General features: G+C 45.1%; 1 protein-coding gene across 1 annotated transcript in view; it reads left to right on the top strand.

Annotated features, from left to right (window-relative positions):
• Positions 1–12,188: 12,188 nt before the first annotated feature.
• Positions 12,189–27,563, top strand: part of ZNF560 (zinc finger protein 560) — a 43,406-nt gene continuing 28,031 nt past the window's right edge. The window contains exons 1-2 of the mRNA XM_064381915.1: positions 12,189–12,243; positions 22,316–22,403. Coding sequence (XP_064237985.1) covers positions 12,238–12,243; positions 22,316–22,403 — 94 coding nt within the window. The 5' untranslated portion in view covers positions 12,189–12,237. The remainder of the gene's footprint in view (positions 12,244–22,315; positions 22,404–27,563) is intronic.

Consider the following 27,563-nt stretch of genomic DNA (forward strand, 5'->3'; position numbering starts at 1 on the left):
TTATGTTTCACAGCTTTAATATGCACATGCCAATGTATGCTGGAGAATAACTTGGTGAATATAAGTGGAATGGCCTAGATCAGGGGTCCCCAAACCCCTGGGCATGGACTGGTACTGGTCTGTGGCCTGTTGTGATCTGGGCCGCACATACAGAGGTGAATGTAGGGTGAGCAAGCATTACTGCCTGTCCTCCACCTTCTGTCAGATCATCAGCAGCATTAGATTCTCATAGGAGCATGAACTCTATTGTGAACTACGTATGCAGGAATATAAGTTGCACATTCCTTACGAGAATCTAAGGCCTGATGAGCTGAGGTGGAACAGTTTAATCCCCAAACTATCCCCTACTCCAGTCCGTAAGAAAAATGTCTTTCATGAAACTGGCCCCTGGTGCCAAAAATTAGGGGACTGCTGATCTGGATTGTGTCCCATGTCTCATGCACCAGTCAACATATTAAGGCTTTCTCCCCTGGGACCTCCAGTTGAGGTGGTATTTGGAGATGTAGTTTTTTTAAAGAGGTGATTTTTAAATGAGGCAGTTAGAATGGGGCCCTCATTCAATATGACTGGTTTCCTTATAAGAAGTGAAAGAGATATCAGGGTAGCAGGAACAGAATTTTATGTGACATGACCAGAAACGGTATCTGCAAGTCAAGGAGAAATTCCTGGAAGAGATACTTCTTTTAAGGCTCATTATGGAGGAAACCATCTTTATCTACACTTTGATCCTGGACTTCCAGCCTCCAAAACTATGAGCAAATAAATTTCTGTTGTTTAAGTCATCCAATATGTTTTTTTTTTTTTTTTGTCAGCCCTAGGAAAATAATACAGTAGAGAATGTGAGAAAACCTTTAGATATTCCATAGTCTTTAATATTCATGTTCAGAGTTAAAATGGAGAGAGAACTTATGAATGTAAAGAATGAAATGGTGTGTGTGTTTGTTTGTTTGAGACAGGCTCCCTCTGTTGCCCAGGCTTGAGTGCAGTGCCATAATCTCGGCTCACTGCAACCTCTGCCTCCTGGGTTCAAGCAATTCTCCTATCTCAGCTTCTGGAGTAGTTGGATTACAGGCATGTGCCACCATGCTCGGTTAATTTTTGTATTTTTAGTAAAGCTGGGGTTTTATCATGTTGGTCAGGCTGGTCAGAAACTCCTGGTCTCAAGTGATCTGCCCACCTTGGCCTCCCAAAGTGCTGGGATTACATGTGTGAACCGCCACACCCAGCCTCTTTTCAGTCTTTGGTCTGCTAAACATGAGAAGTCACATAGAAGACCATTTCAGTCGATCTAAGGCATGTGAAAAAGCATTTTGTGTTTATTATCCCTTAAAGCATCCAAACTCATCTGGTAAAAGAACTCATAAAACTCAAATGAGGCCGTGCATAGTGGCTCATGCCTGTAATCCCAGCACTTTGGGAGGCTGAGGCGGGTGGATCACAAGGTCAGAGATTGAGACCATCCTAGCCAGCACGGTGACACCCTGTCGCTACTAAAAATACAAAAATTAGCTGAGTGTGGTGGTATGCGCCTGTAATCCCAGCTCCTTGGGAGGCTGAGGCAGGAGAATCGTTTGAACCCAGGAGGTGGATGTTGCAGTGAGCTAAGATTGCATCACTGCACCCAGCCTGGGCAACAAGAGCAAAACTATCTCAAAAAAGAAAAGAAGGGGCCGGGTGCGGTGGCTCACGCCTGTAATCCCAGCACTTTGGGAGGCCGAGGCGGGTGGATCACGAGGTCAAGAGATCGAGACCATCCTGGTCAACATGGTGAAACCCTGTCTCTACTAATACAAAAATTAGCTGAGCATGGTGGCGCGTGCCTGCAATCCCAGCTACTCAGGAGGCTGAGGCAGGAGAATTGTCTGAACCCAGGAGGCGGAGGTTGCGGTGAGCCGAGATCACGCCATTGCACTCCAGCCTGGGTAACGAGCGAAACTCCGTCTCAAAAAAAGAAAAAAAAAAAAAAAAGAAAAAGAAAAGGTAGAGGCTGGGCTAATGCCTGTAATCTCAGCCCTTTGGGAGGCCAAGACAGGAGGATCACCTGAACTCATGAGGTCACAGCCAGCCTGGACAACATAGCAAGACTCTGCCTCTATTAAAAAAACAAAAGGTCAGGTAGGAACCTAGTACTTATCTCTTTATGAAACTGAATGCTTGACATCTCCAAAGAATTCAGTGACCAGCAAGGGAATGTCCCAGTAGGTTTTGCTGGTCAAATGGAATGAGTGCAGCAGCCTGACATTAGCAGCCTTGTGGCTTTATTATAACTTTATCATGCATTCATCCATCTGAAGCTAAGCTGCTAGCTCAAGGGGACCCGTATTACCTAGCTGCGCCTCTTCAGTCATGGTTGGAATAAGCTGAAAGGTGAATGTGTCCACTGGGTTTCTCCAGACATCCAGCCTTGGAGACCAATCTGGAAGACTCACTGGGGTTAGGACTAATTCCCTTGCTTGTCTTCATAGGACTGACTACCTATGTATGCATGCCACAAAAATGAGTACCATCTTTGGGGAATTTCTTCCCTCCCTCCCTCCCTTCCTCCCTGCCTCTGTTTCTCCCTTCCTCATTTCCTTTCTTTCTTTCCTTCCTTCCTCCCCTCCCCTCTTCCCTCCCTCCCTTCCTTCCTTCTTCCCTCCCTCCCTTCCTTCCTTCCTTCCTCCCTCTCTCTGTTTCTCTCTCTCTTTTTTTTTTTTTTTGAGACGGAGTTTCGTTCTTGTTACCCAGGCTGGAGTGCAACAATGGCGCGATCTCGGCTCACCGCAACCTCCGCCTCCTGGGTTCAGGCAATTCTCCTGCCTCAGCCTCCTGAGTAGCTGGGATTACAGGCACGCGCCACCATGCCCAGCTAATTTTTGTATTTTTAGTAAAGACAGGGTTTCACCATGTTGACCAGAATGGTCTCAATCTCTTGACCTCGTGATCCACCTGCCTTGGCCTCCCAAAGTGCTGGGATTACAGGCTTGAGCCACCGCGCCCGGCCTCTCTGTTTCTCTCTTATCTCCTTTCTTCCTTCTTTCGTTCCATCCTTCCTCCCTCTCCCCTCCCCTCCCGTCCCGTCTTTCTTTGGGGTCTTGCTCTGTCACCTGGACTGAAGTGCATTGGTGTGATCATGGCTTACTGTAGCCTCAGCCTGGGCTCAAGCAATCTTCACTGGGGTTATGACCTTGTTATTCCCTTGCTTTTCTTCATAGGGCTGACCACCTGTGTGTATGCATGCCACAAAAACAAGTGAATATTCTTCCCTTCCGTCCCCTCCCCTCCTCCTCCTCCTTCCCCCCTTCTCTCTTTCTCTCTCTTCTCTCTCTCTTCCTCTTTTTCGAGACAGGATCTTGCTCTTGCTCTGGTGCCCAGACTGTAGTGCAGTGACGTGATCATGGCTCACTGCAACCTCAGCCTCCCTGGGCTCAGTGATTGATTTTTCCACCTTAGCCCTTCAAGTAGCTGGGAATACAGCCACGCACCACACAGCTAAGTTTTTTTTTTCTGTTTTGTTTTGTTTTTTAATTAGAAACAGTTTTGCCATGTTTCCCAGGCTGGTCTCAAACTCCTTGGCTCAAGTGATCCTCCCACCTTGGCCTCCCAAAGTGCTGGGGTTACAAGTATGAGAGTATGAGCCACCGCAACTAACCCCTTGATCATTTCTTAATTTGTTTTCTGTCGATAGATCTGTTTGAGTTCCTTATATATTCTGGATATTAATCCCTTACCATATGTAGAGCTTGCAAATATTTTTTCTCAGTCTGTACATTGTCTCTTCACTCAGTTGTTTGTTTTGTGGTGCAGAAGCTTTTTGTTTTTATGTAATCCCATTTGTCTATTTTTGCTGCTGTTGCCTGCAGTTTTGGGGTCAAATCTAAATAAAAATATTATCGCCCAGACTAATGTGTAATCTTTCTTCTGTGTTTTCTTTTAGTAGCTTTACAGTTTCAGGTCTTATGTTTAAGACTTTAATCATTTTGAATTACAGGTATGTTAAAGACAGAATGCTTGTTCCTAGGTGACACAAGGAAAAAGCCTCTCTCTCTCTCTTCCCCCAGTCATCCCGTTTCCTCGAGGTCTCCCTCACACTAAGTCTCTTCCTCTTTCTCTCATTCTCTCCTTTGGATCTTTATCAGTTGTTACTTTTTCTACGCCTAAGAGTTCCGGACTCTTTGCCCTGAACTGGAGATGGGGACTTTGTGGCCTGGGGCTGCTGCCGGGAACGTGGGGAGGCCTGGCGCTGGGGCCGCTCCTCCGCCGGCGGGGATACCCGGTCTTCCTCTCACGGGACACAGTGGCAGCGGCTGGGCCTCGTCCGACCTCCCCTCAGCGCTAGGCTGCCAGTGGTCCCTGCAGGTGCCGCCTTGGGGGCCTCAGGGGGCCGTTGTTGGGGCTCCTCCACGGCCGCCTTGGCTGCCTCGGCCTGGGCTTCCTCCATGCACTCGCTCTTGGCGGGCTCCTCAGTCTTCCAACATGGAGGCTTGTCCATCCCCCACCCCCTAGTCCCGCGGCAGGGTCGGCGCTGCACCCCGCGCCACGCACATTCCCTCACCTCCCGAAGCCTCCGACCCACTCTCACCCTGCCCTCCCACCGTCTTCTCTTTCCTTGTTCCCGACCAAGGAATACTTCACCGCCTTCCGTGGCTTCTCTTTCCTATCCGGTTTTCTTTTCTTTTCTTTTTCTTTTTTTTGGTGCTGTGACTCGGATTTTTTTTTTTTTTTTTTTTTTTTTTATACGGAATCTCTCTGTGTTGCCCAGGTCAACAGAGAGATCAGTGGCATGATCTCGGCTCACTACAGCTTTCACCTCCCGGGTTCAAGGGATTCTCCTCCCTCACCCTCCTGAGTAGCTGGGATTACAGGCACCCGCCACCACGCCCAGCTAATTTTTTGTATTTTTAATAGAGATGGGGTTTCACCATGTTGGTCAGGCTGGTCTTGAACTCCTGACTTCGTGATCCACCTGCCTCAGCCTCCCAAAGTGCTGGGATTACAGGTATGAGCCACTGTGCCCAGCCCTCCTATTCTTGTTTTTAGAAACATTCCCCATATTGGGTGCCAGTTAGACTCAACCCCTCTTAACCTAGGGGTTTCTTACCTATCCCGTTTTCCAGAGGCTTGCCCTTCTTTTCCCTGGTGGGGATTCTATTACCGACCCCCACCCCACCCCTCACCCCCCCACACACACTTCCGGAGGTCTCTTTCATTCTTTCCCTCTCCACACAGCCTCTCTGGCCTCTAGGCCATATGAAACAGTCACAGAACTTGCACATCCGTTTGTTTCACCCATCTGGCCTCTAGGTACTACGAAACAATCACAGATCTTGCAGATCCATTCATTTCACCCTGTCCGGCCTCTATGCTCACAGAGAGGACTGCACTCACGCATACACACCCACACTCACTCGACCTCCAGAATTTTGGCCACCAAGGAAGTACACTGTCACCCCCTTGTGACGTTTCCTGCCTTGGTCTGTGTACAGAGTTGCCAGGTAGCATGGAGCTGCAAGCCTTTCTCTTCCTTGCATTACTGAGAGCCTGGGTATACTCCTTGCATGGGTCCCATACAGGCCACCATTTGTTAGAGACAGAATGCTTGTTTCTAGGTAATGCAAGGAAAAATTAGCATTCAGACAAAAAGTTTTCTCAGCAGGGCAATTTTACTTTCTGCAGAAAGGGTGCTGCTCATCAGCAATCTTGCCACAAGAGCACAATGAACAAAAGAAAGGCAGGCATATTTGTCCTTTACGCTTGTGTCCTTACTGCTGTGTCTGATCTCCATTGGTTGGAGCCAGACCTCACCGTCTAAGCTAAACCTGATTGGCTAATAACTTAAAACTTCCCTTTGAGGCTGGGCACGGTGGCTCAAGCCTGTAATCCCAGCACTTTGGGAGGCCGAGGCAGGCGGATCATGAGGTCAAGAGATTGAGACCATCCTGGTCAACATGGTGAAACCCCGTCTCTACTAAAATACAAAAAATTAGCTGGGCATGGTGGCGCGTGCCTGTAATCCCAGCTACTCAGGAGGCTGAGGCAGGAGAATTGCCTGAACCCAGGAGGCGGAGGTTGCGGTGAGCCGAGATCGTGCCATTGCACTCTAGCCTGGGTAACAAGAGCAAAACTCCGTCTCAAAAAAACAAACAAAACTTTCCTTTGGATGGGAGACCACCTGGGAATACCAGGTACTGTAGGCCTAAAAAAAAAAAAAAAAAAAAAACTTTACTGAACAGGTAAAGCAATGGAGAACAAAGGAAAAGAGGAAGTGGCTTTCAAAAGGACTTAGAAAAGTAATAACATTTCCAAATAAGGAAGGGGCATAGACTGTGAGCTAGGATGTGCCTGTGAGTATGTCCAGCACAAATATCTTGGTTAAACTACAAGGACATAGAATGTACTTACAGCTACGTAGGATAGGGCTTAACAAAGAGTTACTAGCAAAATGTAAGAAGGCTTTGAAGAAAGTCATTAAAAGAAACTATTATTGCTAACATTTATTATTATTCTTTAACAAGAAGGGAAACTTTGAAGAGAAACTTTTTACTTTCTACAAGGTATGATTGATGAACACTGGCATGTAATTTTTTTCTCCTGCTTTTTCCTTGAATGGTTTTTGAATTTAGATTATGATAGCTTTTCATACTTCTCCATGGAGTATTCCTAAGTTTTCCAAAATTTAAAGTATTTCCATCTCATCTAAAATACAAAAATTAGTGGGGCATGGTGGCATGCACCTGTAATCCCAGCTACTTAGGAGGCTGAGGCAGAAGAATCACTTGAACCTGGGAGGCAGAGGTTGCAGTGGGCTGAGATTGCACCATTGCATTCCAGACTGGGCAGCAAGAGTGAAACCCTGCCTCAAAAATAAAAAGTAAGAAAAGAAAATTCACCTCCTTTAATAGAGACATAAAAATACACACTGGAAGGGTAAGCTGTGGGCCAGGTGTGGTGGCTCACATCTGTAATCCTAGCACTTTGGGAGGCTGAGGCAGGAGCGTCATTTGAGCCCAGGAGTTTGAGACCAGCCTGGGCAACATGGTGAAACCCTGTCTCTACAAAAATACAAAAATTTGCAAGGCATGGTGGCACGTACCTGTTGTCCCAGCTACTGGGGAGGCTGATGTGGGAGGATTGCTTGAGCCTAGGAGGCAGTGGTTGCAGTGAGCCAAGATTGCAGCACTGCATTCCAGCCTGGGGAACATAGCCAGACCCTGTCTCAAAATAAAAGTAAAGAAGGGTAAGGTACAAATGTTATTAATTTGTGGAAGCATTTCTGTATCACTCTTCACCTGTTGCAAACAAGATAATTTATTTTGGGGGTACATTCAAATAAATGACATGAAGATGAGATTGTCTTTCTGTGTTTCCTATTCTCAGCTAAGACTTGTGGCCCCTTAGTTTTCTGTGGTGGTTTTATATTATAAAAATTTTTTGAGGCCGGGCACGGTGGCTCAAGCCTGTAATCCCAGCACTTTGGGAGGCCGAGGCAGGTGGATCACGAGGTCAAGAGATCGAGACCATCCTGGTCAACATGGTGAAACCCCGTCTCTACTAAAAATACAAAAAATTAGCTGGGCATGGTGGCGCATGCCTGTAATCCCAGCTACTCAGGAGGCTGAGGCAGGAGAATTGCCTGAACCCAGGAGGTGGAGGTTGCGGTGAGCCGAGATCGCGCCATTGCACTCCAGCCCGGGTAACAAGAGCGAAACTCTGTCTCAAAAAAAAAAAAAAAAAAAAATTTTTTTTTGAAAGTTTCTGAATATATTACTTGTTCTATTATGCACATTTTATATATTAATACTTTCTTCAAGACTCTATCTGTAAACACTTTCTCATTCACGTTATATGTTTATTTAACAGTGAGTTTTGTGAGAGTGTGTTTACCTGCCAACATAAGGGATTTTTTTTGTTGTTTTTTGCATAAAATCTAGATTCTGTAAAATCTGGGAGATTTTTTGTTTTTGGTTTATTTTCAGATGGAGTCTCCCTCTGTCACTCAGGCTGGAGTGCAGTGGTGCAAGCTCTGCTCGCTACAACATTTGCCACCTTGCCTGGCTGTCATGAGGGATTATTAATTGATGCTTTTAGATATTCCTCTTTAGTGTCTTTGATAATTGGTCATACTATGGGTCTTCATGCATTTCTTTACTTTTTTTTTTAAGGTGTGCACTTCTATTCAACTGGTCTCAAGTCATTGTACAGGTAAGCCCTGGCTGCCTCCACACCTCTAACCACGCCCAGGGAGACCAAAAGCCTTCATACAGCTCAAGTTGGGGGACAAAAAAGGGGAGCCACAATGGCTGATCATTCAAAATAAAATAAATATATAAAGGCAAAGATTTAAAAAAAAAATTGCAGTATATAATTTATATGAAAGCAATACTATCACCTCCCCCATGTGAACTTGGGAGAGGACTGGGCCATTCTTCTTAGAGAGAAGTGGGGTGGCTTTTGGGAGGGCAAGGAACTTTCTGTAAGAATGCACCTCCCTATATTTGGAATGACTATTAAAAAAAAGAACAATGTACAATCAAAGTCTTCAGCCACACTGTAGAACTTGGGGATTGCTTCCTCCAGCCAATTACTGTCACCTTCACCATTCCAGATTTTAAATCCTGAGTCAAGCCGAAACAACAACAACAACAAATAAATCCATGCCAGTCTCTCCTTAGTTTCTGCACAAATTAGGGTTTTGTCAAGAAAGCTTGTAATGTGGCTGGGCATGATGACTCATGCCTGTAATCCCAGCACTTTGGGAGGCTGAGACGGGCGGATTACCTGAGGTGAGGAGTTTGAGACCAGCCTGGCCAACATGGAGAAACCTCATCTCTACTAAAAATACAAAATTAGCCAGGCGTGGTGGGGCATGCCTGTAATCCCAGCTACTCAGGAGACTGGGAGAATTGCTTAAACCCAGCAGGAGAATCGTTTGAACACAGGAGGTGGAGGTTGCAGTGAGCTAAGATCGCACCATTGCCCTCCAGCCTGGGCAACAAGCAATGAGTGAAATTCCATCTAGAAAGAAAGAAAGAAGAAAGATAAGGAAAGAAAAGAAAAGAAAGAGAAAGAAAGAAAAAGAAGAAAGATTGTAATGTAAGTAAGTCACAGTCCACCTAGAAGTATTTGCAGTGGGGTGAGTGATACAGAGGCCAGAATCCTCGTCTTTGAGGGGCACACAGCAACATATTCAAGCTTATGTACAAGGCATTTGTGGTCGGGGCATGGAAAAATACTGAGGCACTGTGTATGTTATTTGTGCATGAGAATGAAGCTCCTTAACCCTGAAAACAGGACAGGGAGCAGAGTGTGGTAGGAATGCTGAAAATAGCCTCCTGAGGATGTGGTTTGAGTGTTGTACAGTCACAGGTGCCTCAGTAACCGACCTCAAATGGCCATCTAGTGGATGTTTGTATTTATTATTATTATTTTTTTTTTGAGACGGAGTTGCACTCTTGTTACCCAGGCTGGAGTGCGATGGCGCAATCTCGGCTCACCGCAACCTCCGCCTCCTGGGTTCAAGCAATTCTCCTGCCTCAGCCTCCCGAGTAGCTGGGATTACAGGCGTGCGCCACCATGCACAGCTAATTTTTGTATTTTTTAGTAGAGGCGGGGTTTCACCTTGTTGACCAGGATGGTCTCGATCTCTTGACCTCGTGATCCACCCGCCTTGGCCTCCCAAAGTGCTGGGATTATAGGCGTGAGCCACCACGCCCGGCGGATGTTTGTATTTAATACAAGCCCTTTCAATAAATACTTGGCAGATGGATGCTGGGGAGGACTGTCTCAGAAGAGCTTCGCCTAGCCCCGCCCAGCTGGAATTGTCTGAGTACTTCATTCTCCACGTTCACTGCAAGCTATAAGCTTTGCAAGTGGTGACCCTGATGTGATCACCTTGAAGTTACATGTGAAGGAGGCGAGCTCATCAATTTTCGGGGAATCCTGGTAAGGGACAATCCTGACTCCCATCAGGAGGATGGGAACCATGCGTAAAATATCAGGGGTTGGGTTATCATTGGTCAAGAAATGACCAAAGAGCAGAAAGTATTATTTAAAACAGTGCAACAGGGTCGGGTGCGGTGGCTCACGCCTATAATCTCAGCACTTTGGGAGGCCGAGGTGGGTGGATCACGAGGTCAAGAGATCGAGACCATCCTGGTCAACAAGGTGAAACCCTGTCTCTACTAAAAATACAAAAATGAGCTGGGCATGGTGGTGCGTGCCTGTAATCCCAGCTACTCGGGAGGCTGAGGCAGGAGAATTGCTTGAATCCAGGAGGCGGAGGTTGCGGTGAGCCGAGATCGTGCCATTACACTCCAGCCTGGGTAACAAGAGTGAAACTCTGTCTCAAAAAGAAAACAAAACAAAACAAAACAAAACAAAACAGTGCAACAGCTATTTAAGGCTATCCAGTGCACTGTAGAACCTGGAGCTACACAATCTTATGCTTTTAATTTGGCAGGAATGCCCTCTTTTTCCTGACCAAGGAACCTTAGACTTAGAATAATGGGAGCAGGTAGGTTGCTGCCTGAAAGGAGGATATGAGCAAGGTCATCTTACTAATGTTACTATTTTGACCACCTGGGTGCTGGTATGCTCTGCGTTGTATCCTCTTTATCTGCCAGATTGCAATGAGTCAGACCGCCTATCTTCTCTGCCTGAAGGGAATTCAGGAGATTTAAAGGAGAAGGAAAAACAGGAACTAGAGCAACAAGGAGAGACTTTCTGTATTTTATGTGCTATTTACCTGTCTCATAACCCCTCTAAACACATACAAAACACTACAGATTTTTTTTTTTTTTTGAGACAGAATCTCGCTCTGCCACCAAGACTGGAGTACAGTGGCTTGATCTTGGCTCACTGCAACCTCCGCCTCCTGGGTTCAAGCAATTCCCTGCCTCAGCCTCCCAAGTAGTTGGGATTACAGGCACCCACCACCATGCCCAGCTAACTTTTTTGTATTTTTAGCAGAGACAGGGTTTCACCATCTTGGCCAGGCTGGTCTTGAGCTCCTGAACTTGTGATCCACCCACCTCCGCCTCCCAAAGTGCTGGGATTACAGGCGTGAGCCACCGTGCCAGGCCATGACCCTGCTATTCTTTTGCTACCGTTAAGCAAGGAACAATTTCATACTCTTAGTTTGTGATCTTGATTGGCAAGTAGCAATGACTAACTTTATTGGTAGTATCAGCTTTCATTTACCAGCCTCTAAGCTCCTGAACTTTTTAAAAACTGTTAAATTTGTGTCTGTTGTTGTCTCTGAGCCCTTGCTTCACGCCACTGTTGTCTTTATAGATGGTTCAGGAAAAACTGAAAGAGCAGCTACAGTGTGGCAAGATGCCATGCAGAACTAGCAGCACAAAATCCGGGAGCATTTCAAAACTGTGAAACGGGTGGAATTAGGTGCCCTGATAATTGGCCTTATAAACTTTTCCTCACCAAGACATAAATGTAGTTAGCAATTCTGCTTATGCAGTGTATAGCATTACTCATTTAGATCATGCACAAGTAAAGGGCATTACTAATAAACCCCTATTAGCTTTGCTTCTTACAGAGCAAGATTTCCTCTGTGCCCATCATCACCCTCTTTATATCACACATATTCACTCTCCTTCTGGGTTACCTGGTCCTTTATCAGAAGGCAACGCTAGAGCTGATTCTCTGGTATGACCACAAATGTGGTTTGCAGACTTTCCTGTTTTTTTGCGAGCTCAAGCTGATCATGCTTTTTTTCATCAGAATGCCTGCAGTCTTAAACAACAATTTCATTTAACACTTGCTCAAGCTCACGTAATTATTAAAACTTCTCCTGGCCAGCTGCAGTGGTCCACGCCTGGAATCCCAACACTTTGGGAGGCCAAGGCAGGCAGATCATGAGGTCAAGAGATCGAGATCAGCCTGGCCAACATGGTGAAACCCCCATCTCTACTAAAAATACCAAAATTAGCTGGGTGTGGTGGCGCGTGCCTGTAGTCCCAGCCACTCGGGAGGCTGAGGAAGGAATCACTTGAACCCGGGAGGTGGAGGTTGCAGTGAGCCGAGATCTTGCCACTGCTCTCCAGCCTGGTGACAGAGCGAGACTCTGTCTAAACAAACAAAACAAAAAGCTTGTCCTAATTGCCAACAGCATCCTCTCTCTCCATTTTCCTTAGGGCTTGGTGCTGTCCCATGAGATCTGGTGCCTAATGCTGTCTAGCAAACTGATGTTACCTCAGTATCCACCCTTCGGACGTTTTCATCTCCATGTTACTGTGAACACTTATGCAGGTTTGATACATGCTACCCTCCAGACCGGAGAAAAAAGCTAAAGATGCAGTTACGCATTTGTTTGAATCTATTGTAACTTTAGGCCTTCCACAAACTATAAAAACTGGTAATGGACCTTACTATCTTAGTACTCAATTTACATATGCATTGCAACTTTAACACATACAACACAAAACTGGTATTTCCTAGTACTCAACCAGTTAGGCCAATGTTAAACGAGCTCATTAAACTCTTAAATATATCTTAGTAACCAAAAAAGGGGGAGTATGGGGCTCTCCCTTGAGAACAGGACCTGTCCTTGGAGAATCAACCAACAATGACGGTGATGGCTCAGAAGGTGCCTGACATTACTTGAGGACACCTAAAGAGATTGTATCAACAAGCAACTATCCAACTTGCCACTGTGGAGAATTGGTTTCTTTCTTGCAACTGCAGAGAATTGGTTTCTTTCTTTCTTTCTTTTTTTTTTTTTCATTGTACTTTAGGTTCTGGGGTACATGTGCAGATCATGCAGGATTGTTGCTTAGGTACATATATGGCAAGGTGGTTGCTGCCTCCATCCCCCCGTCACCTATATCTGGTCTTTCTCCCCATGTTATCCCTCTCCTAACTCCCCACCCACTGCTGTGCCTCCCTTAGCCACCCCAACAGACCCCTGTGTGTGATGCTTCTCTCCCTGTGTCCATGTGTTCTCACTGTTCAACACCTGCCTGTGAGTGAGAACATGCGGTGTTTGGTTTTCTATTCTTGTGTCAGTTTGCTGAGAATGATGGTTCCCAGGTTCCTCCAGGTCTCTACAAATAACCCGAACTCATCGTTTTTTTATGGCTGTGTAGTATTCCATTGTGTATATATGCCACATTTTCTTTGTCCAGTCTATCATTGATGGGCATTTGGGTTGGTTCCAGGTCTTTGCTATTGTAAACAGTGCCACAATGAACATATGTGTGCATGTATAGAATGATTTGTAATCCTTTGGGTATATACCCAGTAATGGGATTGCTGGGTCAAATGGAATTTCTATTTCTAGATCCTTGAGGAATCACCACACTGTCTTCCACAATGGTTGAACTAATTTACACTCCCACCAACAGTGTGGAAGTGTTCCTTTTTCTCCACATCCTCTCCAGCATCTGTTGTCTCCTGATTTTTTAATGATCTCCATTCTGAGAATCGGTTTCTTATGTATCTGGCAGTAATTGGGGAAACTTCTGAGAAAGACAGACAGACATGGATGTTTGGGCGGCTGGTAGTTCTTGTCCCTTGCCAAGCGGGATCAGCTCAAGAACGTGTTTATTGGAGTCATGTTCTAAATACCCCTGTTTTTAATGTTATTACATGGTGGGATGCTGACCTGCCTTTGTCAACTAATGATACTTCTTGGATGGGAGGTCAATAGACAGGATGCCACTGTCTTACCCCTTAACTGAAAATTTGAGATGAATTAAACTTAATGACTCCTTGTCCAGTAATCCCACTCTTTGTTTTTCCACAATAGCACATGATAAGTGTGTTACTCTTATTCCTCAGGAGTATCTTTACTATCAGCCTAAAAGGGATGCTAAGCTCACAAATTTGACCTTTATTTTTGCTGCTACAACTAATCTTACTGAGGACTCTAATAAAGCTGCACAAGTGCCTGATCTTCTTATACGCCATCCAAGTAGGGACTGGTGATATAACTTTCAGGCTGTCCAGTGGGCCTCTGTTTCATAATGGCACTTTACTTGATTGGAGTCCCCATGGTTATCTTTTTCTTTTTCTTTTTTATCTTTGAGATGGAGTCTTGTTCTTCTTGCCCAGACTGGAGTGCAGTGGTGCGATCTTGGCCCACTGCAACCTCTGCCTCCCAGGTTCAAGTGATTCTCCTGCCTCAGCCTCCCAAGTAGCTGGAATTACAGGCACTTCTCACCATGCCTGGCTAATTTTTTATATTTTTAGTAGAGATGGGGTTTCACTATGTTGGTCAGGCTAGTCTCGAACTCCTGACCTCAGGTGATCCATCCACCTCAGCCTCCCAAAGTGCTGGGATTACAGGCATGAGCCACCGTGCCTGGCCCCCATTGTTATCTTATGTCTGCAAATCAGACTATTGGATCTGGGAGTCCCTCCAATAGTTCTATCACCTAGTCAGAGTATGGGCTTTCAGAACAACCAATATTACAACTAAAAGGGAAACAAGCTTTAATACCCAACTTTGGTATTATCGTCCTGCTGATACCCAAATTTGGAGATTAGGACTTCCTTTTTTTTGTTTTTGAACAGGTTCTTTCACATGATGAGTATATTACTAGTGGTGGCAACTATACCTTCAAGTTGGACTTGTCTATATCCAGCATGCTTCAAATCCAAAGTATAATTCTTTTTGTGCAAAGTTCTTGTCTCCTATTCATCACTCCCACATCCTGTCTTGTCCCATGAGCAGGGTATCAGCTCTACAAATGTAATATGATTAACAAGGTGTAGCACAAAAAGGTGAGGACAGAAAAGAGAGAAATTTTTCAAGTCACCTGTACAGGTCAGCTCCAGGCAGAAAAGTATCATTGTGTGGAACAGCCCTGGCCAGTGAGAAGCCAGTGAAGAAAGATAAGAGAGAAGTAAAGGGGAAGAAGTAAAATTTGAAGAAATAATAGGCAAAACTTTCCAAATTTGATGAAAGATATGAGTGTTTAAATCAAGAAGCTCAACAAACTCCAAGTAAGAGAAACTCCGAGAGGCCACCACTGAGTCACATTATCATCAAAATGGCAAATGGCAAAGAAAAGAGTGCTGAAAGAAGTGATCCCTTACATAAAGGGATTCTCAATAGTGAAGATAAACACTATTTCATGAGCTTTTCCACCTTTTCATTGTCTATCCATTTTGTCACATTTTCATTTATTCTCAGAGAGGGAACCGTTTTAATTCCTTTTCAAATGTTTTAATTTAAGTGTTCTTTGTAAAGTTTTCTGTATTTTGCTTTTTAGATTATATCCTTTTTTATTTTCTCTCCAAAATACTTTCTTTCTTTCTTTCCTTTCTTTTTTTTTTTTTTTTGAGACGGAGTTTCGCTCTCGTTACCCAGGCTGGAGTGCAATGGCGCGATCTCGGCTCACTGCAACCTCCGCCTCCTGGGCTCAGGCAATTCTCCTGCCTCAGCCTCCTGGGTAGCTGGGATTACAGGCACGCGCCGCCATGCCCAGCTAATTTTTTGTTTTAGTAGAGACGGGGTTTCACCATGTTGACCAGGATGGTCTTGATCTCTTGACCTCGTGATCCACCTGCCTCGGCCTCCCAAAGTGCTGGGATTACAGGCATGAGCCACCGCGCCCGGCCCTTTCTTTCTTTTTTAAGATGGAGTCTTGCTCTGTCACCCAGGCTGGAGTGCAGTGGCATGATCTTGGCTCACCACAACCTCCGCCTCCTGGGTTCAAGCGATTGTCCTCCCTCAGCCTCCTGAGGAGCTGGGATTACAGGTGCGCGTGACCATGCCCAGCTAATTTTTGCGTTTTTAGTAGAGACAGGGTTTCACCATATTGGTCAGTCTGGACTTGAACTCCTGACCTTGTGATCCGCCTGCTTTGGTCTCCCAAAGTGCTGGGATTACAGGCGTGAGCCACTGCACCTGGCTGACAATACTTTCTAAATAAAATACTTACTAATTTTAAATAAGATAACATGGAACTATTTCCTTTGTAGAGCCAAACTCCTAACATTAGCTCTTTGGTCACTGGTTGCATCTTCTCTTTCACAGAAGATGTGAGCATGCAGAAGAAAGAATCCACAAATCTGAAGATAAAACGTTTGCAAAATATCGACTCTGAGAGGCCTAAAGGAAAAAGAGTGAAGACTAAACAGAACTTAAGGGATCTGTAGCACACCACTAATCAGACCAACACACACATTATGGAAGGTGGAGAAAGATGAAAGAGAAATAAAGGAGTAGAATAAAACGTGAAGAAGTAATAGGCAAAACGTTCCAAATTTGATGAAAAATAAGAATCTTTAAATCAAAGAAGCTCAACAAAGTCCAAGTAAGAGAAACTCAGAGAGGCCCACCGTGAGTCACATCATCATCAAAATGGCAAATGGCAAAGACGAAGAGTGCTGAAAGAAGTGATTCTCAATACTATTAATAACAAATACGTCATCAGAAACCATAGGGGACATAGTCAGTGAGATGACATATTTAGGAGCTGAGAAAGAAACCCTATCAATCACCAGAAATGTTCAAAAATGAGGGAGAATTTAAGACACTCCTAGAAAAACTAATGGCAAGGAAGTTTACCACTACACTTGCCATACCAGAAATGCTGCTGGGTGTGGTGGCTCACTCCTGTAATCCCAGTACTTTGGGAGGCCAAGGTGGGCGGATCATGAGGTGAGGAGTTTGAGACCAGCCTGGCCACATAGTGAAACCCCATGTCTACAAAAATCAGCTGGGAATGGTGGTGCATGCATGTAGTCCCAGCTTCTTGAGAGGCTGAGGCAGGAGGTTCACTTGAACCGAGTAGGCAGTAGTTGTGGTGAGCCGAGATTTTGCTACTGCACTCCATCCTGGGCAACAGAGTGAGACTATGTGTCAAAAAGAAAAAGAAAAAGAAAAAGAAATACTAAAAGGAGTTCTTCAGGGTGAAATAAAAGGATGCTAGACAGTAACTCAAGCTGTGTGGAGAAATAAAGATCTCTAGTAAAGTAATTGGACCACATTTACTTAGTAAATTTATTTTACCACATAGTAAAATAAAGATTTATTTTACCACATAGTAAAATAAAGATTTATTTTACCACATAGTAAAATAAAGATTTATTTTACCACATAGTAAAATAAAGATCTCTAGTAAGTATATTGGACCACATTTGTGATATTTTTATATATAACTCCAGTTTTTACTTTTTGAGAAGGAGTCATACTCTGTCACCCTGGCTGGAGTGCAGTGGCGTGATCTCAGCTCACTGCAACCTCCACCTCCTGGTTCAAACAATTTTCCTGCCTCAGCCTCCCACATAGCTGGAACTGTAAGCACATGCCCCCATGCCCAGCTAATTTTTGTATTTATAGTAGAGACAGGGTTTCACCATGTTGGTCCGGATGGTTTCAGTCTCTTGACCTTGTAATCCACCCTCCTCAGCCTCCCAAAGTGCTGGGATTACAGGTGTGAGCCACTGCACTCAGCCTCCAGTTTTTACTTCTTACTGGATTTTTAAAAATCAGTAAAAATTGCCAAGCATGGTGTCTGGCTCTGTCCCCCAGGCTGCAGTGCAGTTGCACAATCACGGCTCACTGCAGCTTTGAACTCCTGGGCTCAAGCAATCCTCTTGCCTTGGCCTCCCAAAGTGCTGGGAGTACAAGTGTGAGCCATCTTACCTGGCCTCAGTAGGAAATTTATAGCTGTAAATACCTACAAATAATTTTATATCTTGAGGAACTACCAAAAAAAGAGGAAAGTAAACTAATCTTACAGAAGGAAAGAAATAAGAGGGGAAATACGTGAAATGGAGAATAGATGAAAATCTATTCAATGAGAATCAATGAAACTAAAAGGTGTTTCTTTGCAAAGATCAATAACATTGACAAACTCCACTTAGATTGCCAAAAAAAGACAGAAGATGCAAATAATTAAAATTAGAAATGACACTGGGGCATACTACAACAAACTTTTCAGAAATAAAGATTAGAAGAGGATACCATGAACATTTTTTATTAGATAACTTTATTTAGATAACCGAAATAAAGTGGACACATTCCTGGAAACACAGAAATTATCTTCACTGGATTAAAAAGTAATGAAAAATCTCAACAGATCTATAACAAGAAAAAATATTAAATCAGTATTTCAAAACTTTCCAACAATGAATTGTTAAGGACCAAAGAATTGTCAATTCATGAATGAATTGTACCAAACATTTAAAGAATAATTAACACCAGTGTTTCTCAATATCCTCCAAAAAAGTAGAATAGGAGTCCAGGCACAGTGGCTCATGCCTATAATCCCAGAACTTTGGGAGACTGAGGTGGGCAGAGCACTTGAGGTTGAGAGTTCGAGACCAACGCCAGAAACCTGTCTCTTCTAAAAATACAAAATTAACCCAGAGTGGTCACTCATGTCTGTTATCTTAGCTACTCAGGAGGCTGAGGCAGGAGAATCGCTTGAGCCTGGGGTAGTAGAGATTGCATTGAGCCGAGGAGGCAGAGGTTGCAGTGAGCCAAGATCACGGCAACAAGAGTGAAATCTCATCTCAAAAAATTAGGAAAAAAAAAAAAAAAAAAAAAGAGAGACCATCCTGGCCAACATGATGAAATCCGATCTCTACTAAAAATACAAAAATTAGCTGGGGGTGGTGGCGCGAGCCTGTAGTGTCAACTACTTTGGAGGCTGAAGCAGGAGAATTGCTTGAACCTGGGAGGTGGAGGTTGCAGTGAGACAAGATTGCATCACTGCCCTCCAGCCTGGTGACAGAGTGAGACTCCATCTCAAGAAAAAAAAAAGTAGAACAGGAGAGAACACTTTCTTTTTTTTCTTTTATCTTTTTTTTTTTTTTTGAGACAGAGTCTCTGTCACTCAGGCTGGAGTGCAGTGGCATGATTTTGGCTCACTGCAACCTCTGCCTCCCAAGTTCAAGCGATGCTCCTGCCTCAGCCTCACCAGTAGCTGGGGTTACAGGCATGTGCCACCAGAGCTAGCTAATTTTGTTTGTATTTTTAGTAGAGATGTAGTTTCACCATGTTGGCCAGGCAGGTCTCAAACTCCTGACCTCAAGTGATCTGCCTGCTTTGGTCTTCCAAAGTGCTGGGATTACAGGCATGAGCCAGTGTGCCTGGTCAGAGAGAAAACTTTCTAAATCCATGAGGCCATCATTGCATTGATACTAAAGCCAAATGAAAAACAACTCTTGCTGAGAGAGGTGGCTCATGCCTGTAATCCTAGCACTTTGGGAGGCCCAGAGTGGGTGGATTGCTTGAATTTAGGAGTTTAAGACCAGCCTGAGCAACATGGTGAAACCCCATCTCTGCGAAAAAAATACAAAAATTAGCCGGGCATGATGGTGCGCCTGTGGTCCCAGCTGCTTGAGAGGCTGAGGTGGGAGGATGGCTTGAGCCTGGGGTGGTAGAGACTGCATTGAGCCAAGATTGTGCCACTGCACTCTAGCCTGGGTGACGGAGTGAGATCCCATTTCACACACACACAAAAAAAACCCTCAAGAGAAAGAAATTAGAGATTGTCTTTCATGAATACAAATGCAAAAATCCTTAAAAAATATTAGCAAATCATATCCAACAGCACATTAAAAGCACTATACCCCATGACTAGTGAGATTTACCACAGGAATGCAAGGTTGGTTCAACAAATGGAAATTTTAAAAAACATAATTCTTCACATTACTAGTACAAAAGACAAAAACCCCACAGAATCACCTCAACTAATGCGGGAAAGGCATTTGATGAAACCCAACACTTTTCCATGATAAAAATTAAGAAAACTGGTTGGGTGCAGTGGCTCACATTTGTAATCCCAGCACTTTGGAAGGCTGAGGTGGGTGGATCACAAGGTCCGGAGTTTAAGACCAGACTGGCCAAGATGGTGAAACCCCGTCTCTACTAAAAATACCAAAATATTAGCTGAGCATGGTGGTAGATGGCTGTAATCCCAGCTACTCAGGAGGCTGAGGCACCGAAGTGCTTGAACCTGGGAGGCAGAGGTTGTGGTGAGCCAAGATTGTGCCACTGCATTCCAGCCTGGGTGACAGAGCAAGACTCCATCTCAAAAAAAAAAAAAATTATGAAAATTAGAAATAGAAGGGAGTTTATTCAATGAGACAAAGTGCATTTATGAAAAAACAGTTAACATCATACTCAATAGTGAATGTCTGAAAATTCTCCCTAAGATCAAGGAGAATCAAATGTTCGATTTCTTTATTGCTATTCAACATTCTACAGAAAATTCTAGCCAGAGCGATTAGATAAGAAAATGAACTAAAAGGTTTCCCAATTAGAAAAGAACAAATTAAACTATATTTGTAGGTGATATTTGATATATAGAAAATTCTGAAGAATTTACAAGAAAACTAGTAGAGCTTGTAATAAATTCCATAAAGCTGCACAGTACAACAGCAACAGATGAAAATTAGTTATCTATCTATAGGCCAGCAATGAACAATCAGAAAAGAAAACTGAGAATGTGATCCTTTTTACAAAAGCATCCGAATAAATTACATGGGAATAACTTTACCCCAAGAGGTAAAATATTTGTACACTGAAAATTTCAAAACATTACTGAAAGAATTTAAAGAAGACGTAAATTGAGAGATATTGACACATAGGGAGACTCAATATTATAAAGGTAACAATATAACCAGAAGAGTCAACTCAATCTCTACTACAAGTCCAACAGCCTTTTTTTTTTTGGCACAAAATAAAGAATGCTTGGTATCAGTGGTATTTCATAATGTAGTACGGGAGGCTTTGAATCATTTGGTAAGATGTGAGAGATAATAACACATAGTTGAAGAAGAAGAAAAAAATACAATAAGGCCAGGCATGGTGTGTGGTGACTCACGCCTGTAATCCCGCTTCGGGAGGGTAAGGCGGGCAGATCGCTTGAGCCCAGGAGTTCCAGACTAGCCTGCGCAACATGGTGAGACCCCGTCTCTACAAAATAATAGTAATAATAACAACAATAATACAAAAATTAGCCGGGCGTGGTGGTGCGCCCGTGGTCCCAGCTACTCTGGAGGCTGAGGTGGGAGGATGGCTTCCGCCTGGACAGGTCGAGACTGCAGTGAGCTGTGTTCCTGCCACTGCACTCCAGCCTGGGCAACAGAGCCAGATCCTGTCTCAAAAAAAAAAAGAAAGAAAAGAAAAGAAAAAAATGCAATATATATATATATATTTTTTGAGACGGAGTTTCGCTCTTGTTACCCAGGCTGGAGTGCAATGGCGCGATCTTGGCTCACCGCAACCTCCGCCTCCTGGGTTCAGGCAATTCTCCTGCCTCAGCCCCCTGAGTAGCTGGGATTACAGGCACGCGCCACCACGCCCAGCTAATTTTTTGTATTTTTAGTAGAGACGGGGTTTCACCATGTTGACCAGGATGGTCTCGATTTCTTCACCTTGTGATCCACCCGCCTCGGCCTCCCAAAGTGCTGGGATTACAGGCGTGAGCCATAGCGCCCGGCAAAAAATGCAATATTTACACAAAGTATCGGTACATTGAAAACGCAAAGGAATCAATGATTAGAGTTTAGCAAGGTCAAATAAAAAGAAATAAGAGAAATAAGTTCTAAAGACGTGATCGAATGGAGGAAGCAGGCCATTTCATGGATTGGCAGGTTTATCAACTGCAGAGAATCTGGAAAGGGGTTCAGGAACGTGGGGAACGTTTTTAATGTGCATCTTGAGGGGTGAGTCCCTCGACGGACGTTTCGCCCTTCTAGTCCACTCTGTCACCGAAGCCACCGGCTGGGTCTGGCCCCACCGTTAGCCCCGCCTCCGGAATAGGCCCCGCCCATAGGCCTGATTTCACCCCCAACTTTGTCCTCTGAGCCCATTTCTCTCTGGCCGACCCACGCACTGAGCCGACCCCTTGATACCTTCGCACCCACGCGGAGGAAAACTAGAATTATGCCGAAAGAGTCCCATCCTGGCCAACTGCCCACGCAACAGTCGCAACCCCCAACGTCCAAAGCGGAAGTGACGTTAGCGGCGCGCCGCCCTCTTTTTTAGTCGCTGGCGCCTTTTTCCTTTGTGTCCTCTGGTCAGTCACTACTTTGGTGAGGTTTGTGTAGACCAGGGGGTTGGGTGGTGTTTCGGGGTCGGCAAAGGTCACATTCGATCCAGGGCGATCGAGGAACCTCGTTAGAGATGTGCGGACCACTCCATTCGCGTCCGCCGGAGCCGCGGAGCCATCGGGGGAGGCCAGGCCCGAGAGGCCACTGGGACCTTGGGTGCCCTAGAGGAGCCGGGTGGGAAGTGCAGTATGGGCCTGCCCGAGGGAGGTTTCCAGCCGTTGTGTTTCCGTCTTCAAAAGTCTCCAGGGGTTCTGAGGCCTTAGAAAATAAGTCTCCAAGGCAACCTTTGTGAATTGTTTTTCAGAGGGAAAAGAATTTTGCCGTTCGCGTTCGGTTGCCTCCGTTCCCAAGATCCTGCAGCCCCACGGACCTGGCGACTCCACCGCGATCGGGTGAGCATCGGGAGATGGTTCAAGGGGGCAGCTGCTTCCTTTGTTACGCAAATGAGTGTTTCTTGAGAGATTTTGTCATGTGGCCTTTGCGAAACCTGTGTATTTTTTATTGACACATTTCGTTGAGATAGAAAGGTGCTTTCTTAGTTGTCTAGGGTGTGCGTATTTCTGTATGTGCATATAAATGTTTGTAGACCGCGAGTCTTTTCTGCTAAAGAAAGCTAAGAATACTCAGCTATTCTTTTCATATGAAATTCCTAGCTCTGGCCGGGTGCGGTGGCTCACGCCGGTAATCCCAGCATTTTGGGAGGCCGCGGCGGGTGGATCGCTTGGGATCGGAAGTTCGAGACCAGCCTTACCAACAGGGAGACACTCCGTCTCTACGAAAAATACAAAAAATTAACCGGGCATGGTGGCGCATTCCTGTAATCCCAGTTACTCGGGAGGCTGAGGCAGGAGAATCGCTTGAACCCGTGGGCAGAGATTACAGTGAGTCGAGATCTCGCCATTGCACTATAGCCTGGGCAAAAAGTGAAACTCCATCTCAAAAACAAAACAAAACAAAAACAGCAAAACCCACAAACACAAAAAGAAGTTCCTAGCGCTGTACATATGCAAAGAGCTTCATAACCAGCCCTCCGGGAAGAAAGGATGGAGGGTTTACACACTAATATTAGAATAATCGAATTTACCAGGATGACTGTATTAAGTGTATTTTCCCCACATTTTCTTTCGAAAAAACTTAAACCTATGGGTATTTTGACCATCCAGTACGACGAATAAGTATCCATTGTAGATGCAGCTGTTTTTAGCGTTTTCTGTATTTGCTCTCTCGTAAATAAATTTTATGGTGGACTATTTGAGAGTAAACGGGAAATACATTGCAGAGATGAAGCTCGACATTTAAGTAGTTGGTAATGCCTGACTCAATGATAAGAATGTTGTCTTACTAAAACCATAGTACCATTTGCATCAAGAAAATGAAAAATACTGTTATCTAATATTTACTCTGTATAATAAACGAAAATTCTTCAAATTGTTCTGAAATATAACTGAGTGTTTTTGGATCTGCGATCTATTCAAGCTTTTGTTTTTTTTTCCGAGACAGTCTCGCTGTCACCCTGGCTGAAGTGCAGTGGCGCCATTTCGGCTCACTCGGCCTCCTGGGTTCAAGTGATTCTTCTGCCTCAGCTTCCTGAGTAGCTGGGATTACAGATGTGCGCCACCGCGCCCTGCTAATTTTTTTTTTGTTTTAGTAGAGACGGGGTTCACCATGTTGGTCAGACTGGTCCCGAACCCCTGACCTCGTCCTCCGCCCTCCTCAGTCTTCCAAAGTGCTGGGGTTACAGGCATGAGCCACCGCGCCCGGCCTCAGATTGTTTTTGAGACAGGGTGTTGCTCTGTCGCGCAGGCTGGAGTGCAGTGGTAGGATCTCGCCTCACTGCAACCACCGCCTCCCACGCCCAAGCGATTCTCCCGCCTTAACCGCCCGAGTAGCTGGGACTATAGGTGCATGCCACCAGTGCACGCCACCAGATATAGCTGATTTTTGTAGTTTTTTTGTTTTTTTTTGAGATGGAGTTTCGCTTTTGTTGCCCAGGCTGGAGTGCAATGGCGCGATCTTGGCTCACCGCAGCCTCTGCCTCCCAAGTTCAAGCGATTCTCCTGCCTCAACCTCCTGAGTAGCTGGGGTTACAGGCATGCGGTAGCATGCGTGGCTAATTTTTTGTGTTTTTAGTGGAGACGAGACTTCTCCATGTTGGTCAGGCCGGACTCAAGCTCCCGATCTCAGGTGATCCCGCCACCTCGGCCCCCTCAAAGTGCTGGGATGACTGGCGTGAGCCACTGTGCCTGGCCTGTACATTGTATAGAGATGCAGTTTTGCTGTGTTGCCCAGACTGGTCTCAGACTCCTGAGCTCAAGTGAACTCAAAGTGTGGGGATTACAAGCGTGAGCAAGTGTGCCCAGCCTATTCAAGCGTTTTGAATTGCACTTGGTATGTCTTCTTTTTTAACCTAGAGCCGTTGTTATTGTTTCTCCATTATGTTGGCTTTTTCAAAAGTCATACATTTTTAATTTTTTTTGAGATGGAATCTTGCTCTGTCACCCAGGCTGGAGTGCAGTGGTGCTATCTTGGCTTACCGCAACCTCCAGCTCCTGGGTTCAAGCGGTTTTCCTGCCTCAGCCTCCGGAGTAGCTGGGATTACAGGTGAGTACCGAGCGTGGTCAGCTAATTTTTGTATTTTTTTTTTTTTTTTTGAGACGGAGTTTCGCTCTTGTTACCCAGGCTGGAGTGCAATGGAGCGATCTCAGCTCACCGCAACCTCCGCCTCCTGGGTTCAGGCAATTCTCCTGCCTCAGCCTCCTGAGTAGCTGGGATTACAGGCATGCACCACCATGCCCAGCTAATTTTTTGCATTTTTAGTAGAGACGGGGTTTCACCATGTTGACCAGGATGGTCTCGATCTCTTGACCTCGTGATCCACCCGCCTCGGCCTCCCAAAGTGCTAGGATTACAGGTGTGAGCCACCGCGCCCGGCTAATTTTTGTATTTTTAGTAGACATGGGGTTTCACCATGTTGGTCAGGCTGGTCTCGAGCTCCTGACCTCGTAATCTGCCTGCTGGCCTCCCAAAGTGCTGGGATTACAGGCATGAGCCACGGCTCCCGGCTTTCTAATTAATTAATTAATTAATTAATTTTTTGAGACAGAATTTTGCTCTTGTTGCCCAGGCTGGAGTGCAATGGCACGATCTCAGCTCATTGCAACTTTTACCTCCCAGGTTCAAGCGATTCTCCTGTCTCAGCCTCCCAAGTAGCTGAGATTACAGGCATGTACCACCACTCCCGGCTAATTTTGTATTTTTATTAGAGACAGGTTTTTCCCTGTTGGTCAGGCTCATCTTGAACAACTGACCTCAGGTGACCCACCTGTTTCACCCTTCCAAAGTGCTGGAATTACAGGTGTGAGCCACCGTGCTTTGCACAATTTTTATTTTAGAAAGCTGCACATTGTGATATTTCTTTTCTCTCTCTCCTTTTTTATTTTTATTTTTTGAGACAGAGTCTTGGCTGTGTCACCAGGCTGAGGCTGGAGTACAGTGTCCTGATCACGATTCACTGCCGCCTCAAACTCCTGGGCTCAAGCAATCCTCCTGCGTCAGCCTCCCAAATAACTGGAACCACAGATTCGAGCCACCATTCCCAGCTAATTTTTTAATTTTTTGTAGAAATGAAGTCTTGCTATGTCGCCCAGGCCAGTCTTGAACTCCTGGGCTCAAGGGATCTGCCCTCCCAAAGGAGTGAGCCACCATGCCAAGCTTGATATTTCTGAGTGGATTTTTTTTTTTTTTTGAGACGGAGTTTCGCTCTTGTTACCCAGGCTGGAGTGCAATGGTGCGATCTCGGCTCACCGCAACCTCTGCCTCCTGGGTTCAAGCAATTCTCCTGCCTCAGCCTCCTGAGTAGCTGGGACTACAGGCACATGCCACCATGCCCAGCTAATTTTTTTTGCATTTTTAGTAGAGACGGTGTTTCACCATGTTGACCAGGATGGTCTCGATTTCTTGACCTCTTGATCCACCCACCTCGGCCTCCCAAAGTGCTGGGATTACAGGCTTGAGCCACCGCGCCCGGCCCCCAGTACTGCCTTTTTTCTATTGTAATTTTTTGTTAACCTTTCTAAGTGGCATGGGAGTGCTTGGAGGTTCTAGACATCATCCTTTTTGCCTCATTTGTATAGCAATACCCTAGTTTCCCTTTAGTAATTGGGATTAATCCCTTCAATTAGTAGATTATTCCCTCTCACCTTCTTATTTTTTTTTTCCTCTTGGTTTAGTGGATATGAAACTCATAAAGGCCAAGTGTTAATCTCACTTTCCAATGTATTGGGACCAAATAGTTGCCAGTCAGGAAGCAGTCTTCATTATGGACTCAGATCTCCAAACTTGCAGTACTCTGCATTGCTAGGATTGGAAGCAAAGATTCTGTTGTGGAGCTAATTCTGCCTTCACCCATCAATTCCTGGGCCTGCATGTTCTGACTGTAGTGAGATCGTAGCATGTAATGATCTCTGCTTCAGTGCATGCTCTGTGAAACAGAATCCCAATCTTTCAGAGGGTGTCTCCCAGTTGGCCCTGTATCTGAATTTGCAGTAAGCCATTTCATCTTTCATTTATATCAGCTGCTTCTCAGTGATGGGGTGTGTGATGAGACCAGTTCCCACTGTTGCACTTCCTTTGCAGTGAAATGGGTTCCTTGATGAAAGACTGTATTGTGTGAATGCTGCGACTACAGTGAAAGCATTCTGTGAGTGCATGGATGGTGCATTGTATAGGCAGAAGCCTAGTGGATTTGCTCTCCCCTATACAAATCTGCCTCTATACAAATCCTATATGGATTTGCCTCTTTACTGGTTAGGCAGTTAGGCAGAAGCATAACTAGTAGAGAGGCAAATCCATATCCGGAACATGAGTCTATTCCAGTGAGGATGAGTCTTAGTCACCTTCATGGTAGGAGTGGTGCAATGTAATCATCTTGCCACCAGGTGGCTCCCCTGGTTACTCTAGAAATTAATGCCCTTGGTTCAAGACCAGCCTGGGCAACATGGTGAAACCCCATCTCTACAAAACAAAAAATCAAACCCTGCCCGCGAGAAACCCCCAAAGTTAGCCAGGCTTGGTGGTATACGCCTGTAGTCCCAGCTACTCAGGAGCATGAGGCAGAAGGATTGCTTGAGCCCAGGAGGTCGAGGTTGTAGTGAGCTATGATCGTGCCACGGCACTCCAGCCTGGGTGACAGAGTGAGACCCTGTCCCTGTGCCACCCCCAAGAAAAGAAAAGAAAAAAGAAATTAATGGCCTTAAATATTCAGTGTTCGTTTTTGCTTTTAGCAAATTAGGCACCTAGCAGCAGTGTTAGCTACATCAGCTTTGGTAAATGGAAGTCCATACTGTTGAGCCATAAGTAGCCTTTATCCCTGTTTTTATGGCCATCTTATTCAATGGAGCAAGCATTGAGGTGGCTGGGGAAAGCAATTGACTTCTATATAGAGTATCATTTTGTCCAAGTGATTATTAAAAGTCTCATTTCTAGTGGATTACCTTTGCTGGTCATTTACATGAGACACAAATACCTTCACAGTCCATGTCATTTAGGAGAGA

Source organism: Aotus nancymaae, unplaced genomic scaffold, assembly GCF_030222135.1.
Source record: "Aotus nancymaae isolate 86718 unplaced genomic scaffold, 86718_ANA_hifiasm-v0.15.2.pri h1tg000028l, whole genome shotgun sequence".
NCBI classification, from domain to species: Eukaryota; Metazoa; Chordata; class Mammalia; order Primates; family Aotidae; genus Aotus; species Aotus nancymaae.